A 15,529-nucleotide genomic window follows, 5' to 3' on the forward strand; every position below is an offset into this window, starting at 1 on the left:
ATACATATAGTGACTCACTTGTCACCATCAACATGTTTATAAAGTACACGCTGTATACAGCATACATATAGTGACTCACTTGTCACCATCAACATGTTTATAATGTACATATAACAAGGCATGACAATAACCTAACCAGAAGGGGTTTAGCATGCTCTCTGAATAAACTGTCCCAGTCTTCGAATAAAAAGAGAAAGCAGATTTGTTGGTAACTGGTATTTTTGTGCATTATATTATCACAACTGCTGTTGTGTTGGCTTTGTCTTGAAAAAAAGAACATGTTGCTCTAAAAAACCTATGCATAAATGGTGCAAAATGGGGCATTAATGAAGGTTACAAAATGTAAACTGGAGGAAGGTAATAAGGTATAGTTTGATTTGTGAGGAGAGGGGAGGGGAGCTAATTATACCAAAACGGTATAAATAAAGTCATATTTTTGTCCTCTGGGATGGGTTTATTTTACTGCCAGCCTGGTATGTTTTATCAGTAACATTGGCTTCAAATAATGTCTGACATTTAGTTACGCATTATACTCTAAACTGAATATTATAAAAGCAAAGAAATTTAGAGTTTAGTTCTTTTTTTTTAATAGGGTTCCTAGATTCTCAACAACTATATGGTTATATGACAACAGTGTCCACATACGATGTGGTCTTTCATTTGCCATTTTAACTCATTCATCCCTACATTTTTCAACTGGACTTGCCCAGTCTCTGATATGGTAAGGTTTAAACGTGACTTTAGGGATTTATTGGTTCAAGTGCTATCTCACTGAAATATCACACAATTGATACCTCACCCAGCCATACTATTCTGACAAGCTACCAGATGATCTGATTGTCCTGCATATTATTTCCNNCCCCCCCCCCCCAATTGTTTTTAAGGTTTTAAGATTTTCTTACCTTTGCATTGGGTGTAAGGCTCATTTCAGATGTAGTAAGGAGCGAATACTTCCTTTGGACATTTGGGGACTGTAAAAGTTATGGATCCTTATTATTGCTTGCATGCAATACAATTTAAATACATTTAACGCATTGACAAAAAAATCTCCTGTAATGTCTAAACCCATCCAAATTTATCATTATACCTTATTTACTTAAAACATTAACTTTAATGAAATTTATTCTAAATGTCATTGAATATAATTTAAAAACCATGAATCAAACTTACCACTCTTGGACTCACCGACTCAGCCTGAAAGTAAAACAAGATGATGTTATCAATATATTTATAACAAACTCTCCCCAGATTTTAGTAAATAAAACAGCCTCATATATATATATCTTCAATGTGATATCAATAAGATACCTTCCCAATGAGATGTCTTAATATCTTAGTGATGTGTCTTTCATTTAATATCCATCCTAAAAATGGTGTCTTTTCCATCTATCCCTTATATCTTTGACAGAAATTTCAAGACTATTAGTAAAATTTGTGAGGATATATGGGATGTTGAAATAACAAATGAATGATATCAACCTCTCTTCAATATTCCTGAACATATCGCCCTCTGTATAATATCTTTATATTGTAATTTACAACCACAACGCATCCTGGATACTCCAGGGGTTATGCTCACCTACACTTTCTGTACCCCTGGAATATGTCATAGCAAAATTGAAGGCATGCAGTAAAAAATAAACCTGACAAATCGACAGGCTGACACCTGCCCTTTGAAGATTACAGAGACATCCTACTTCAAAGCCAGTCAATTATTTCCTTATGCTAGCACATGATACTTTTGATGTACACCAAAGGATCAAACTAGCCTTCTGGTCTCATCCAAAACGTCTCATCCAAAACATGGCCAACAGTAAGGTTTTGTCATTATATAATTCAGGGGTGCAGAGAGCATAGGTTAGCATAACCTCTGGAGTATCAAGGATGACCAGGATACACAGAATTGGATTGTCAGATCACACATGAATTGTACAGCACCCTTTTCTATTCCCTCCCAATACTTCACTGTCCCATACCTATAACTACAGTGTGTTGATATTTTCTGTCCCAACTCTATACCCAACCACCTCTGGTCTTCTGCGTCCTCAACCTTTGTCTGACTTTCTCTGGGCCTTCTTGTCCCCCGTCTTCACCTACCATTCTGTTGTCTTTTTTACCCTCAACCTATGTCCGACTTTCTCTGGACCTTCTTGTCCCCAGTCTACAACTACCCTTCTGTTGTCTTTTTTACCCTCAACCTTTGTCTGACTTTCTCCAGACCTTCTTGTCCCCTGTCTATACCTACCCTTCTGTTGTCTTTTTTACCCTCAACCTATGTATGGGTCTCTTTGGACCTTCTTGTCCCCTGTCTGTACCTACCCTTCTGTTGTCTTTTTTACCCTCAACCTATGTCTGGGTCTCTTTGGACCTTCTTGTCCCATGTCTGTACCTACCCTTCTGTTGTCTTTTTTACCCTCAACCTATGTATGGGTCTCTTTGGACCTTCTTGTCCCCTGTCTTTACCTACCCTTCTGTTGTCTTTTTTACCCTCAACCTATGTATGGGTCTCTCTGGACCTTCTTGTCCCCTGTCTGTACCTACCCTTCTGTTGTCTTTTTTACCCTAAACCTATGTATGGGTCTCTTTGGACCTTCTTGTCCCCTGTCTGTACCTACCCTTCTGTTGTCTTTTTTACCCTAAACCTATGTATGGGTCTCTTCGGACCTTCTTGTCCCCTGTCTTCACCTACTCTTCTGTTGTCTTTTTTACCCTCAACCTTTGTCTGACTTTCTCTTGACCTTCTTGTCCCCTGTCTGTACCTATCCTTCTTGGGTGTTTTTTTCCCTCAACCTTTGTCTGACTCTCTCTGGACCTTCTTGTCCCCTGTCTATACCTACCCTTCTGTTGTCTTTCCTATAGTGTGGTTTCAGAAGCTCTGAGATGATAGTGCCTGATTTGCGCCTCATTCTGTGTCGTCTCTCCAGGTACTCTGGAGCATTGTGGTGATGGGTCTTCTTAGCACCATGGTCGGCTGGAGACACTGACTCTGTAACAGATCACACATATATCATATATATAATACTCATTGAACCAAGAATTGGATAGATGCTGTTGATGTCAAAAACATAACATAACTTTGTAAAAATGATAAACAAGAATACAGAAATCGTGCTTGATGTACAATAACAAATATTTCTAGTGAAAAAATCAGCATAATGGTAGTATTTATAACATTTTGCAGACACAAACTTCTGTCACTGATTTTGAGCCATTTCAACTGTGCCACATACACTGTTTGGCTTTACTTATATTTTCAGTTTCACTGTTACTATGAAAAATGCTTCAATTGAACAGCTACTGGAATTTATTTGTGTGATCACCTGAACAAACTTGATGGTAAAACAACATTTTTATCTTCACAACATTGACTCTAACATGCATAACAAAGTTTGGATATACCTAACAATGGTCATATATCTACATAATGGTGAGGTTGGCTTATATAATAGCATTCCCCTCATAACAAAAACCTTGACTTTTACAACTTTGACCTTGACACAACACTGACATTGACATATATATCAATGACCTTGACATATATTTCACTGACCTTAACCTAAATGACATTGACCTATGTGTAACACTGACCTTGACCTGAATAATAATGACATTGACCTATGTTTAACACTGACCTTGACCTAAATAATAATAGCATTGACCTATATTACACTGACCTTGACCCAAAAGGCATTGAACTATAACACTGACCTTGACCTAAATAATAATGACATTGACCTATGTGTAACACTGACCTTCCTCCCTGCTCTTGCCCAGCTGCATCACAAGACCTTTAGCTTTCTCCGGAATCTTGTCTTTGTAACTCTCGATGATATGCCGTTTGATTTCCTGACACCACTTGTGTTTCTGGTCTAGATTCCTCGCCTGTTGAAAAAGACGACGAAAACATCATGCAAATAACTGATCACATCATTGTACAAATCCCTTGGTTCTGATTGGATGGAAAGCTAAATCTTCAGGTGAAACATAGTGCATAATGTCAGTACAATAAATGGGTATTTTTTTAATGTGATATCTTCAAAAATGATGATATCTTCATCAATGATAATAGATTGATAATGACATCACAACACAAAGGCGACATGTCACAGTGATGTCCAATCAAATGTCCCAGCACAACACCAGGTTTTTTTTTTATCTTTCTGCAGTTTCTAAAAAATGGAAAAGAGAAAATTCAAATTTTCAAAAATAGAGACTGTCCAATAACCTATTTTTAACTGGATAGTAGAGTTTTATTTGGTCAGCTTTAAGTTAGACACAGAACTTTATGAGGGGAACATTTTATCCTTGGAGCTCTCCTCAGTACAGACCTGCAGTGTATGTTGGCCCCGGGGGTTGTCAAAAGGAATTATCTGGAAACTCAGGGGCTCCTTTGGTAGACTCTCCACCAGCATCAAGTTGGAACACTGCAAGGAAATTAAATTAAAAATATCATCCATTGTTTCTATGGACACACTCAGGTCACGATGTAGGTAATCAATCATATATTGGGGTCAGGTGAGAGCTAACCTCAATGGGCGACATATAGACACAGGCTTTATGGGTCTGTGAGCCAGGTGAGGTAGCAAGCAAGTATACATCAAATTACCCATGCCTGATGTTATTGGTAGCCTCACTAGCAATGCATCAGAAGTCATTCAAACAACTGATAACAACCATGACAGGCCAGTAGCCTTACACATTATCACACTCTTCCATGCCCAGAGTTGTAGGATAGAGATATTCCACCTAAGAGGTTTCACCAATTTGAAAATCCTCAGGATAGAATTTCCCAATCCTACACCCCTAGGCATGAAAGAGAATCTTTCCTCTCAATAAAATCACCAGAAATACCTTGGAAACCATTAAAATGTGTCCCAATTTCTGCGTTACAGTTTGGGAATGTTCCTGATTTTGTGATGCCAGGTCGTTGTTGTGTCAGTATTGTGATGTAATACGATCAAAGTTTCCAACCCTCCTTCCTTACCTTGGATGGTTCTGTCACATATGCACAGAAATGGGATTAAGTTCCCTTAATACTGTAAAAGTCAATTTCAATACATTCCTGTGACCAAAAACTTCATAACATATTTTAAACAATGGATCAAAACTATTGCAATAGTGTGATGATTGTTCCAGAAGGCCAATGGTCATCATTTCAATACCATTACTGTAGTAGTGTCATTATTTGTCATTATTACTTTTAATATATTTGTGGTATTTAGCTATACGCGTTCGTATGTAACGGAAACCAGCCTTCCGTGTAATTTTGTACGTCACGCATTGCGGCAAAACTTTTAGCGCGCGCGCGGAAATAGCACGCGTAAATGCGAGTAAGGTACTGAGCGGATGTGATGTAATGTGTTGTAAACCTGTTTGTCCAGTACGTATTGTCTATGTATAGAATACCTAGTATTGAATGTAGGGTAATTTACCTGGTGCACTGGTCACTTTGAACAGAGCGGCCAGAGCGAGCACAGCGAACATTTGTACACCTATATCTTTACCTAGCCAGCATAGGAATTAAAAGAGGTAGCGGGCACTAGAGCCAAAAGCAAATAATGTAAGTACTCGCGTATAAATATAAGTTTAATTCATTATAGTATCTATTCAATAATATATTTAATTAACGTAATATTTTTGTTAAAAGTAAAGTTAATATTTTGAAAGTCTTTGTAAATTTAGAAATCGGGCGTGGTCAATTTAGTAGACAAGTGATTTCGAAGAAGCAAGTTTTTAATATATATTGTTTCCTTTTATAGCTTACATTGAACGAGTAAGACTGAGGACTCGGCGGACTTTGTCCGAGAAAACCCTCTTCACATTGAAGAGGTGGGTATTTTAATATATTTGTAATTATGCTGTATTTCTATATAATATATAGATTGAATGTAACAGTTGTAATACGTATTCCATTATTGTAACTTATGTAACTGGCTACGGCCAGGTAGTTGTTTGACATGTCTTAGCTTATGTGATTGTATAAATGTTATATGTGTAGTAATATGATGTATTTCATGTTACAGGGTTTTTACTTACGTAATAAATTAACTGAGAAAAGAACCCAGGAGTTGTCGTATATCCACGATAAAAGACGACTATTACATTGGCGCCCACGTATCGTTGATGGCCTAGTGTACCCGCCGACACGCTTGACGGGATGGATATCTACCGACCGTAAATGTAGACCGGACTGGAAAATTCACCTGAGTGACCTATTCCACCTGATGACGGGATGGATTTCGTCTGTATGTGAATGCAGGATGTATACCAGAGAGGCACGCACGTACGCTCGAACGACCTTCGGACGACCTTGATCAACGAGTGTTTTGTGTATCACGCGACTGCAATGTGCGCAGTTGATTCTATATGTTATTGGACCCGGAGAAGAACTGGACCTGTGCTGACCGTACACGGTAAATGACAATTGTGTACCATTGACTTTCCACCCATTTTACTATATATCTTGTATTTTCTTTCGTGAAACATGAACTCTTAATGGTGAAACTTGATTTATCTTATTCATTTCATAATTGTTCTGATATTTTTTTGTGTGTGTATATTTGTCTAATAACTTCGTTCGGTATTATCTTTTGTACTTCCGGTATTTTTCTTTGCATTTCCGGTAAATATTGTGAACTTCCGGTATTTTATTTTGTACTTCCGGTATTTTCTTTGTATTTCCGGTAAATATTGTGAACTTCCGGTAAACCATGGTACTTCCGGTATAACTTTAACTTCTGGTCGAATTTAACTTTCTGTATTTTCGTACTTCCGGTACGCTGTCAATTTCCGGTGACATTTTTGAAAAAAATCCAGTATTATTTAATATCTGTTATCAGCAAACATTTATATTTGTATTGAGTTATTGTAGTAGAAAGTAATTGAATTATTTAATTGTATTTTTCAGTTATTCATTTTTTTTGTTCGCTTCAATATATTTCTAGTTTGAATTGAATTTTGATTTCACTCATGATTTATTGAAATGCTTTGATTGAATTTATTTTTTTCCCTTCTCTTCAACTTTGATTATCTTGATTGTTTTCATATTGAGCTTTCATTTTTGATTTTGTTTAGTACAAATTGACGTTTCTTGGATTTTTCAAAATGTTTTTGTGAATACAAATTGTGTATTTTTTTTTTTTGTTCTCGTGTCTTTAAATTAATTTATACGTGGTTGTCGGAAATATACTTTGCTTCAGAGGAGTCACTTGTTATTAATTTGACTTCGTGGTGTTTTTTTTGGAATTTATTTCTTTTGAAATTGGCTGGGGTTTTTTTTACTTAATTTTGGCTTAAGTTGTCTTATAGTGTTAAATTTCTGTTGTCATTGATAATTGATAAATTTACTTAGATTTTTGTTTTCATTTTTTCTTCTGTTTCGAAAGTTAACATGTAGGATTACTTAAGTAATTTTTTTTTCAAGTGGAATAGTTATTTTGTGGGTACATGCTTGGTCGCAGTTGATGTTGTTCTTTGTTACACGTGCTATGTGGATCTTTCTGTATTTATGTTGAATGGATGATGGTGCGTTAGATGCTATTTATCGCTAATCGGATTGATTTTTTCGTTGACTTATTCGCGTGTATTTTGGCTGAACGCGACCGAATATCATTCTTCTTAGGATTTACATAGTTCTATTTCAGGTAAGTCATTTAATTCATTGACGGTAGATGTGGCAGAGTTGGCTGGTTTTATTTGATTTATAAGTGTGTATATCTATGAGAACGAGAGTAAAATACTTGTTCTGTGTTTGGTGAGAACACATAGATGAACTTTGTTGGTTTGCTTGAATATTTTATTTGTGTTTTGTTGTGTTTATTGTGATACAGGTTTCGCGATGGCCGATTCTGAAGAAAAACTATCGCAGGCGGAAGCGATACTTCCACAAGAGGAAGCGGACTCTGTAGAGCATGTGTCTAAGTTGTTTTCTCAAATGGGTGCTAGACCTAAAGGTGATAGTTTAGTTAAGTTAAGGAGTCAGATGATGGATTTCCTTAATTCAACAGGAGGATTGGACACTGCTAATCCGTCGATGGCTGGACAAGGGGTAAGTGGAAATGTTGTTTCTCAGGGTATTGGTTCTACCACAGGCACTCTGGACACGAGATTCTACAAGTTACCGTTATTTTCTGGAGATCAAGGAAAGGGTGAGGCTACTTTCGATTTATGGAAATACGAAGTGCAATGTCTGATTGACACAGGTAAGTCACAGGATGTCATTGGGCAGTCTATCCGAAGATCTCTGAAGGGAACTGCAGCCAGAGTAGCCATGCGGTTAGGAGCTAATGCGACACCCGCACAGTTGATCGCCAAACTTAGAAGTCTGTATGGTATAGTAGATGACCAGGAGACTCTGTTGGAGAATTTCTATGCCGCACATCAGCAACCCAAGGAAAATGTGACTGAGTGGGCTTGTAGACTGGAAGACTTGTTGCTTAGAGCCGATTCTGGTATAGGACCTGCGGAACGCAATAAGCGGTTGCACAACAAGTTTTGGTCTGGTCTGAGGCAAGACTTAAGAGATGTTACTGGCCACAAGCATGACTCCATTGCTGATTATGAAGAACTATGCATAGCAGTAAGATCTATAGAAAGGACAAGAGACAACGAGAAACCATCGAAGGCGACTGTTACTGTCAACTCAGCTGTTGAAGGGGAGGAGAAGGAGGATTTGAGGTCTGTGGTCAACCAATTGTCTGCTGCTATTCAGAGGTTAGAGAAGCAGATATCCGATGGTGGGACAACCTCGTGGAAGAACAACAGAGATCACAGGAACAGGAATAGAGGAAACTCTAACAACTACGGAGGAGGGTCTGTTTACCACTCTAAGCCGTCGCAAGAGAAGACTGACCAGGATGACGCGTCTTGGGACAGGAAACCTGATATTATATGCTGGAGGTGCAGACAGCCGGGACATATCAGAGCGCGATGCAGGGTAAATATGGATCACTCGCGCAGTTCGGTAAAAGGGAAGGAGTCTATGAAGACGGACCACTCATAGATTTCCGAATTCAAGGTCCGAACAAGAGTACTAAGGCTACTAGGACAGGAACACAAATGGTTGGCAATGCTAATGAAGTTGATGTCAACGTAGAAGGTAAGGGGACCAGGGCGTTACTTGATACAGGTGCGACCGTGTCTACGGTTAGCCAACATTTTTATGAATGTCATCTGAGTCATTTGGACCTGCAGCCACTGGATGAAATTCTTTCTATAGAATGTGCTGATGGTCAACAGTTACCTTACTCCGGATTTATCGAAGCGGGAGTCAGTTTTGAAGGACTATTTGGAAGAGATGAGCAGAGGTGTCTTTTGCTGGTAGTCCCCAACAGCAACTATAACTCCAAGGTACCAGTGTTGTTTGGAACCAACGTTCTGTCGGTATTGTTGGAAGGGTGTCGAAGCAGGAATGGACCGAAGTTCTTGCAGAAGGGATTGGATACTCCATGGTTTTTAGCATTTCGCTGTATGACATTGAGGGATCGGGATTTGGTGAGAAATCGCAACAGCATTGGCCTCGTCAAGAATGCAGGAAACATGGATTGCGTCCTTAGACCGAACTCTACTATCACCCTGAAGGGATATGTAGACCAGCGGAGCGCCTATCCAACTACCTGTGCTATCATGCAGCCCACGGAACGATCCAAGCTGTCCAAAGATATTGATGTTACACCTACAGTGTTTTCATATGACTGCGACAGTACACATCCATTGGACGTTCAACTATCCAATCTGACAACACATACGTTTATCATTCCTCCCAAGGCAATTTTATGTGAGATACAGCCAGTGATTGTCCAGGAACTTCCTACTGTTGATGGAGAGGTGGGAATACCGAAGTCATTTATGGATAAGATAGACTTTACCAATTCAGCTGTTACGGAGGAGGAACTACAGCTAGGAACGAAACTCATAAAGGGATACGAGGATATATTTTCACACGGAGATACTGACCTCGGGTGTACTAATCTCGTGAAACATCGAATCGATTTGACGGATCCAGTTGCTTTTAAACAACGCCATAGGAGGATACCACCTTCTATGTATGACGAAGTGAAGACTCATCTTCAGCAACTTTTGTCTGCGGGAGTCATCAAACCATCATACAGTCCCTGGTCATCGAACATTGTTCTGGTGAGGAAGAAAGATGGATCATTGAGGATGTGTGTGGATTTCCGACAGCTAAATCAACGCACCTTTCGGGATGCATACGCGTTACCACGAGTAGAGGACATCCTGGATCGTTTAGCTGGATCACACTACTTTACTGTGCTGGATTTAAAGTCGGGTTATCATCAGGTTGAGCTAGAGGAAGAACATAAGGAGCGAACTGCATTTACCGTCGGCCCACTGGGGTTTTATGAGTTCACGAGGATGCCTTTTGGACTTACGAACGCTCCTGCGACATTTCAGCGCCTGATGGAGAGATGCATGGGAGACCTACACTTAGCTATCTGCCTGATATATCTTGATGATTTAATCATCTTTTCGCGAACGTATGAGGAGCATCTGGAACGACTAGGAAAGGTTTTTCAGAGACTCAGAGACAACGGTTTGAAGCTTGCGCCTAAGAAATGCCAGTTCTTTATGAACAGAGTTGCCTATGTTGGACACATCGTCACACCGGAAGGCATTGAGGCAGATCCCAAGAAGATTGAGAAGGTACGAGACTGGCCGACACCGTCTAATCCTGAAGAACTACGTCAATTCCTAGGTTTTGCTGGTTACTACAGGAAGTTTGTAAAGGATTTTTCAAAGATTGCGAGACCTTTAACTGACCTGTTACCACCGACCAGAGTAAAGAAGAACAAAGGAAGGGCAAAGACTAAGATAAATGGCGTTAAGTGGACATGGGCATCGGAGCATGATACAGCGTTCAACGGCCTGAAGGAAGCGTTATGCAATCCTCCTGTGCTTGGATATGCTAACTACAGTCAGCCGTTTGAGCTTCACACCGATGCAAGTACCTTAGGACTAGGAGCCGTTCTATATCAAGAGCAAGATGGACAGTTACGACCTATTTGCTACGCCAGTCGAGGATTGAGCAAGTCGGAGAGGAATTACCCGGCTCATAAACTGGAATTCCTGGCGTTAAAATGGGCAGTTACCGAAAAGTTCCATGACCATCTATATGGACAGACGTTCACCGTTTTAACGGACAACAACCCGCTGACCTACGTTTTGTCGAAAGCAAAGCTTGACGCGACGGGGCATAGGTGGTTGTCCGCTCTAGCGACATACAACTTCGACATTAAGTACGACCAGGACGGAACAACGCGGACGCAGACACTTTGTCACGGCTTCCGGGATGTAACATATCATCAGAATCTGTCCAAGCCGTCTGTAAAGGAGCAACGTTTTGTAAAGGTTCATTGGTGGAAAGCTTGAGCCTATCAACAGAGGTATTGGATATGCTTGACGTGGAATGGAATGTGCGAACGTTTCAACAGAACCCTGATCGACATGTTAGGCGCATTGGAACCGCATCAAAAGAAAGACTGGAAGCGCTTTGTGGGTTCGCTCACATAGGCGTACAACTGTACACGGCATAAGACAACAGGTTATTCGCCATTTCAGCTGATGTTTGGACGACAGCCACGATTGCCCGTTGATCTATTGTGTGGAGTAAACGAGGAAATTACCCCAACTAGCATGCCGGATTATGTCAAAAACATGAGGAACCGGATGTCACATTCATTCAGCTTAGCGAGTAAGAAGGCTCTGGAATCGCAGAGTCGTCAGAAGGCAGGCTACGATCTACGTAGAAGAGAAGCCGTTTTGGAACCGGGTGGCCGCGTTCTTGTTAAGGTACTTGCCTTTGAGGGACGTCACAAGCTAGCGGATCGCTGGGAGCCTGACGGATACATCGTACAGAGGCAACCCAACATTGACATTCCGGTATACACCATACTTCGAGAGAGTGGTGAAGGAAAGAGTAGAACTCTTCACAGAAACCATCTACTTCCAATTGGAACTATACCGGTGGAAGTAGATACGGTACCAGTTGCACATCCACCTCGGCCGGTACCTCGTGTTAGGAGGTCGAGGATGGATAGTGGTCCGCATCATCGGAAGTCTGTGGCTGAGCCTGTTGTATCACCGCCTGTAAGTGACAGCAACGAGAGCTCGGATGAGGAATTTGTTGGTATGAACGTTCCTACGTACGTTCAACGGCCTCCCACACAGGACAAGGTGCAGCCGAGCAAGGACATGACACCCGTACCTGGACCTCAGATCGACTTCAGTGATGAGGAGACATCGGAATCAGAACCGGAGGATGAACCTGCAGCTGCAGTACAGGGGAATACTACTTCGCCTGATCCGGAGATTCCAATACCCCGACGATCGACAAGGAACAAACGACCGCCTAATTGGATGACATCAGGCGAGTTTGTTTGTTCACAACAACCTGCTGGAGCGGAATGGAAGATGAAAGCCATGTTTCTGATGGACATAACTTCTACAGTATCCTTCGGAGATATGCCAGCATCAGCCCAACAGGCATTGTTAAATATTTAAACTGGTTGAGTATGTGTGCCATTTTACGTAACGTTATTTGATTGTTAATATGCATTTGTATATGTAGTATGTATGTGTAAATGGAAACCCCATGGAAGATGAGGACATCTTTCATTTAAGCGGGGGAATACCTGATGAATTGGGGAGTTAATATATATTTTTTTGTTTTTTTCCTCAGTTGCAGATTTTATATTGGAATTGTGTGTAAATATTTTGCATGGACTTTTGTTATATTGTTTTATCATGTTTTATTTACATTATTTCCTGATCATGTAGATGAGGACATCTTCCATCTAAGGAGGGGAGAATGTAGTAGTGTCATTATTTGTCATTATTACTTTTAATATATTTGTGGTATTTAGCTATACGCGTTCGTATGTAACAGAAACCAGCCTTCCGTGTAATTTTGTACGTCACGCATTGCGGCAAAACTTTTAGCGCGCGCGCGCGGAAATAGCACGCGTAAATGCGAGTAAGGTACTGAGCGGATGTGATGTAATGTGTTGTAAACCTGTTTGTCCAGTACGTATTGTCTATGTATAGAATACCTAGTATTGAATGTAGGGTAATTTACCTGGTGCACTGGTCACTTTGAACAGAGCGGCCAGAGCGAGCACAGCGAACATTTTGTACACCTATATCTTTACCTAACCAGCATAGGAATCAAAAGAGGTAGCGGGCACTAGAGCCAAAAGCAAATAACGTAAGTACTCGTGTATAAATATAAGTTTAATTCATTATAGTATCTATTCAATAATATATTTAATTAACGTAATATTTTTGTTAAAAGTAAAGTTAATATTTTGAAAGTCTTTGTAAATTTAGAAATCGGGCGTGGTCAATTTAGTAGACAAGTGATTTCGAAGAAGCAAGTTTTTAATATATATTGTTTCCTTTTATAGCTTACATTGAACGAGTAAGACTGAGGACTCGGCGGACTTTGTCCGAGAAAACCCTCTTCACATTGAAGAGGTGGGTATTTTAATATATTTGTAGTTATGCTGTATTTCTATATAATATATAGATTGAATGTAACAGTTGTAATACGTATTCCACTATTGTAACTTATGTAACTGGCTACGGCCAGGTAGTTGTTTGATATGTCTTAGCTTATGTGATTGTATAAATGTTATATGTGTAGTAATATGATGTATTTCATGTTACATGGTTTTTACTTACGTAATAAATTAACTGAGAAAAGAACCCAGGAGTTGTCGTATATCCACGATAAAAGACGACTATGACATTACAAATTACTTCCCATTCATCACTACAGTAAAATGATTTAAACTGTTTCTTAAAGATGAGTTGCTGAATGCTAACAAGTTGTTGCACAGTTACTGATTGGCTGAAATGTCACCTAGGAGTTGTCATCAATTTCTTCGCGATAACTTTGCTCAAGAAAAAATGATGGCATCATGCACATTTGGCAGAGTTTTTTGAAAGACAACACGGATAAACTTTTGGATCCTACAGACCGTAAATGCTGAAGTGATGGCAAAAACAGTTAAATGTGTAACTACAGCTGGTGGGGTTTAGAAGATAATAATAAAATCAATGTCACTGCCTGGGTTTTCTGGAAGCATACACTTTGAATGTTCTGTTGAATCCTCAGTCCTACCAAGCCCATGGTTTTACTTTGAGAAACAGTGTTGCACACTGCTCCAAAAAACCCACATGTTGCCCTATAAAACCTATTCAACAACTACACACTGACAAATGTATGTAAAGGGTCATTTAATCTATCGTTCAAGAGTTGTCTCCCTTTGACTTAGACTACAGAGTAGGCATCCTAATTGTGGTGATGAATTCTTTTAAAATATATTTTACATATATAGTTCACATTTACTTATTGCACATATAGATGTTCACTAGTTAATAACTATTCCAGTTACTCCCTATTAACCATTGTTTAAAGATTGATAACTTTAATTATTAAACATCCAAAATTTAAATATACTAAAATATTACATATCAAAGATCCTATTTTATAAAACAGAAGTTCAAAAGCACTACATACCAAAATGACGCCCTTACTACTGAGCATACTGTCTTCTCTCTTCTTGGCGATGAGAATCCCCTTCTCAAACAGGAACACATGACGAGACGTCTTGGCTCCATGCATGCGGAAACTTCCCTGTATAAACAATTTCATTTACTGTATTATATGAAAAACAGAAGGAAATTATTTAAATTCACAACATGTTGCATATTGTAGTCATGCAATACCAACACAGAAATGTTATGTTTTACAGACAGCAATGGTACATACATAAAGTAAAGGAGAAACTTATTTACATTCTTTGGAAAATTAGGATGTCAAAATTGAGGATATTGATATGAAATTATATGAAACAAAAAAATGTAGCAAACGGCTTCAAATGACATAGGTTATTCACACAAATCACAGATCTTAAAATTCTGTATATCAATGATTAGATTGCATAAACAGTAAACGTCATTTGTTATACTGTCATCACATATCAAGTCAAATTTTGGCATTGTAAAGGGGTTTATTTTACAATACACCATGGGAGAGGTATGAAGGAATTGGGAAAAGGGAACATTGAAACAGGTTGTTGGTATGTGAGGTGGAAAATATGATAAATGGCATTTTATCACTGTTCTACTGTATTGTACTCCAAGATATGTTCACACTAGTTTATAGTTTACTGTATTTTACTGGTAATAAGCCCCCCCACTTTACCTTGCTGTCTGTGCACTTGTTTACTGATTTTACTGGGTGGAACATTTTTATCCTTTTCTCCCTTATATATAATGCCATGAAGAATTTTAAAAAGAATTATTTCCTTGTAAATTAAAGATAGGAATTTAAACTGGGCTAATTGATATTTTACAGTTGTAGGGCAAACATTTCCAGGTATACCTTATGTATTTTTGTAAATGCGAAATTGACTTTTGCAAACACCATGCAGATCGAGGCAACATAATTACATTGGGTCATATTTAATTCCCTTTCAAATCTACTTAGACCTAACACAAAGAAACA

The 15,529-nt window shown here is 39.1% G+C and overlaps 1 protein-coding gene and 1 long non-coding RNA gene across 5 annotated transcripts in view; one reads left to right on the top strand and one right to left on the bottom strand.

Moving 5' to 3' along the window:
- The window catches only part of LOC110447429, a 96,573-nt gene that overhangs the window by 12,912 nt on the left and 68,132 nt on the right, over nt 1–15,529 (bottom strand). For all 4 annotated transcript variants that reach the window (XM_021493118.1, XM_021493119.1, XM_021493120.1 and 1 more), the window contains 6 exons: nt 14,540–14,656; nt 4,329–4,424; nt 3,753–3,882; nt 2,838–2,986; nt 1,171–1,194; nt 903–971 (listed from right to left, as the gene is read on the bottom strand). In XM_021493118.1, coding sequence (XP_021348793.1) covers nt 903–971; nt 1,171–1,194; nt 2,838–2,986; nt 3,753–3,882; nt 4,329–4,424; nt 14,540–14,656 — 585 coding nt within the window. The remainder of the gene's footprint in view (nt 1–902; nt 972–1,170; nt 1,195–2,837; nt 2,987–3,752; nt 3,883–4,328; nt 4,425–14,539; nt 14,657–15,529) is intronic.
- On the top strand, nt 5,221–13,677 carry LOC110447430. The gene is made up of 3 exons (XR_002462590.1): nt 5,221–5,560; nt 5,760–6,413; nt 13,422–13,677. It is a non-coding gene; the product is annotated as an uncharacterized LOC110447430 (long non-coding RNA).

This window comes from Mizuhopecten yessoensis, unplaced genomic scaffold (genome assembly GCF_002113885.1).
Source record: "Mizuhopecten yessoensis strain PY_sf001 unplaced genomic scaffold, ASM211388v2 scaffold3375, whole genome shotgun sequence".
NCBI lineage: Eukaryota > Metazoa > Mollusca > Bivalvia > Pectinida > Pectinidae > Mizuhopecten > Mizuhopecten yessoensis.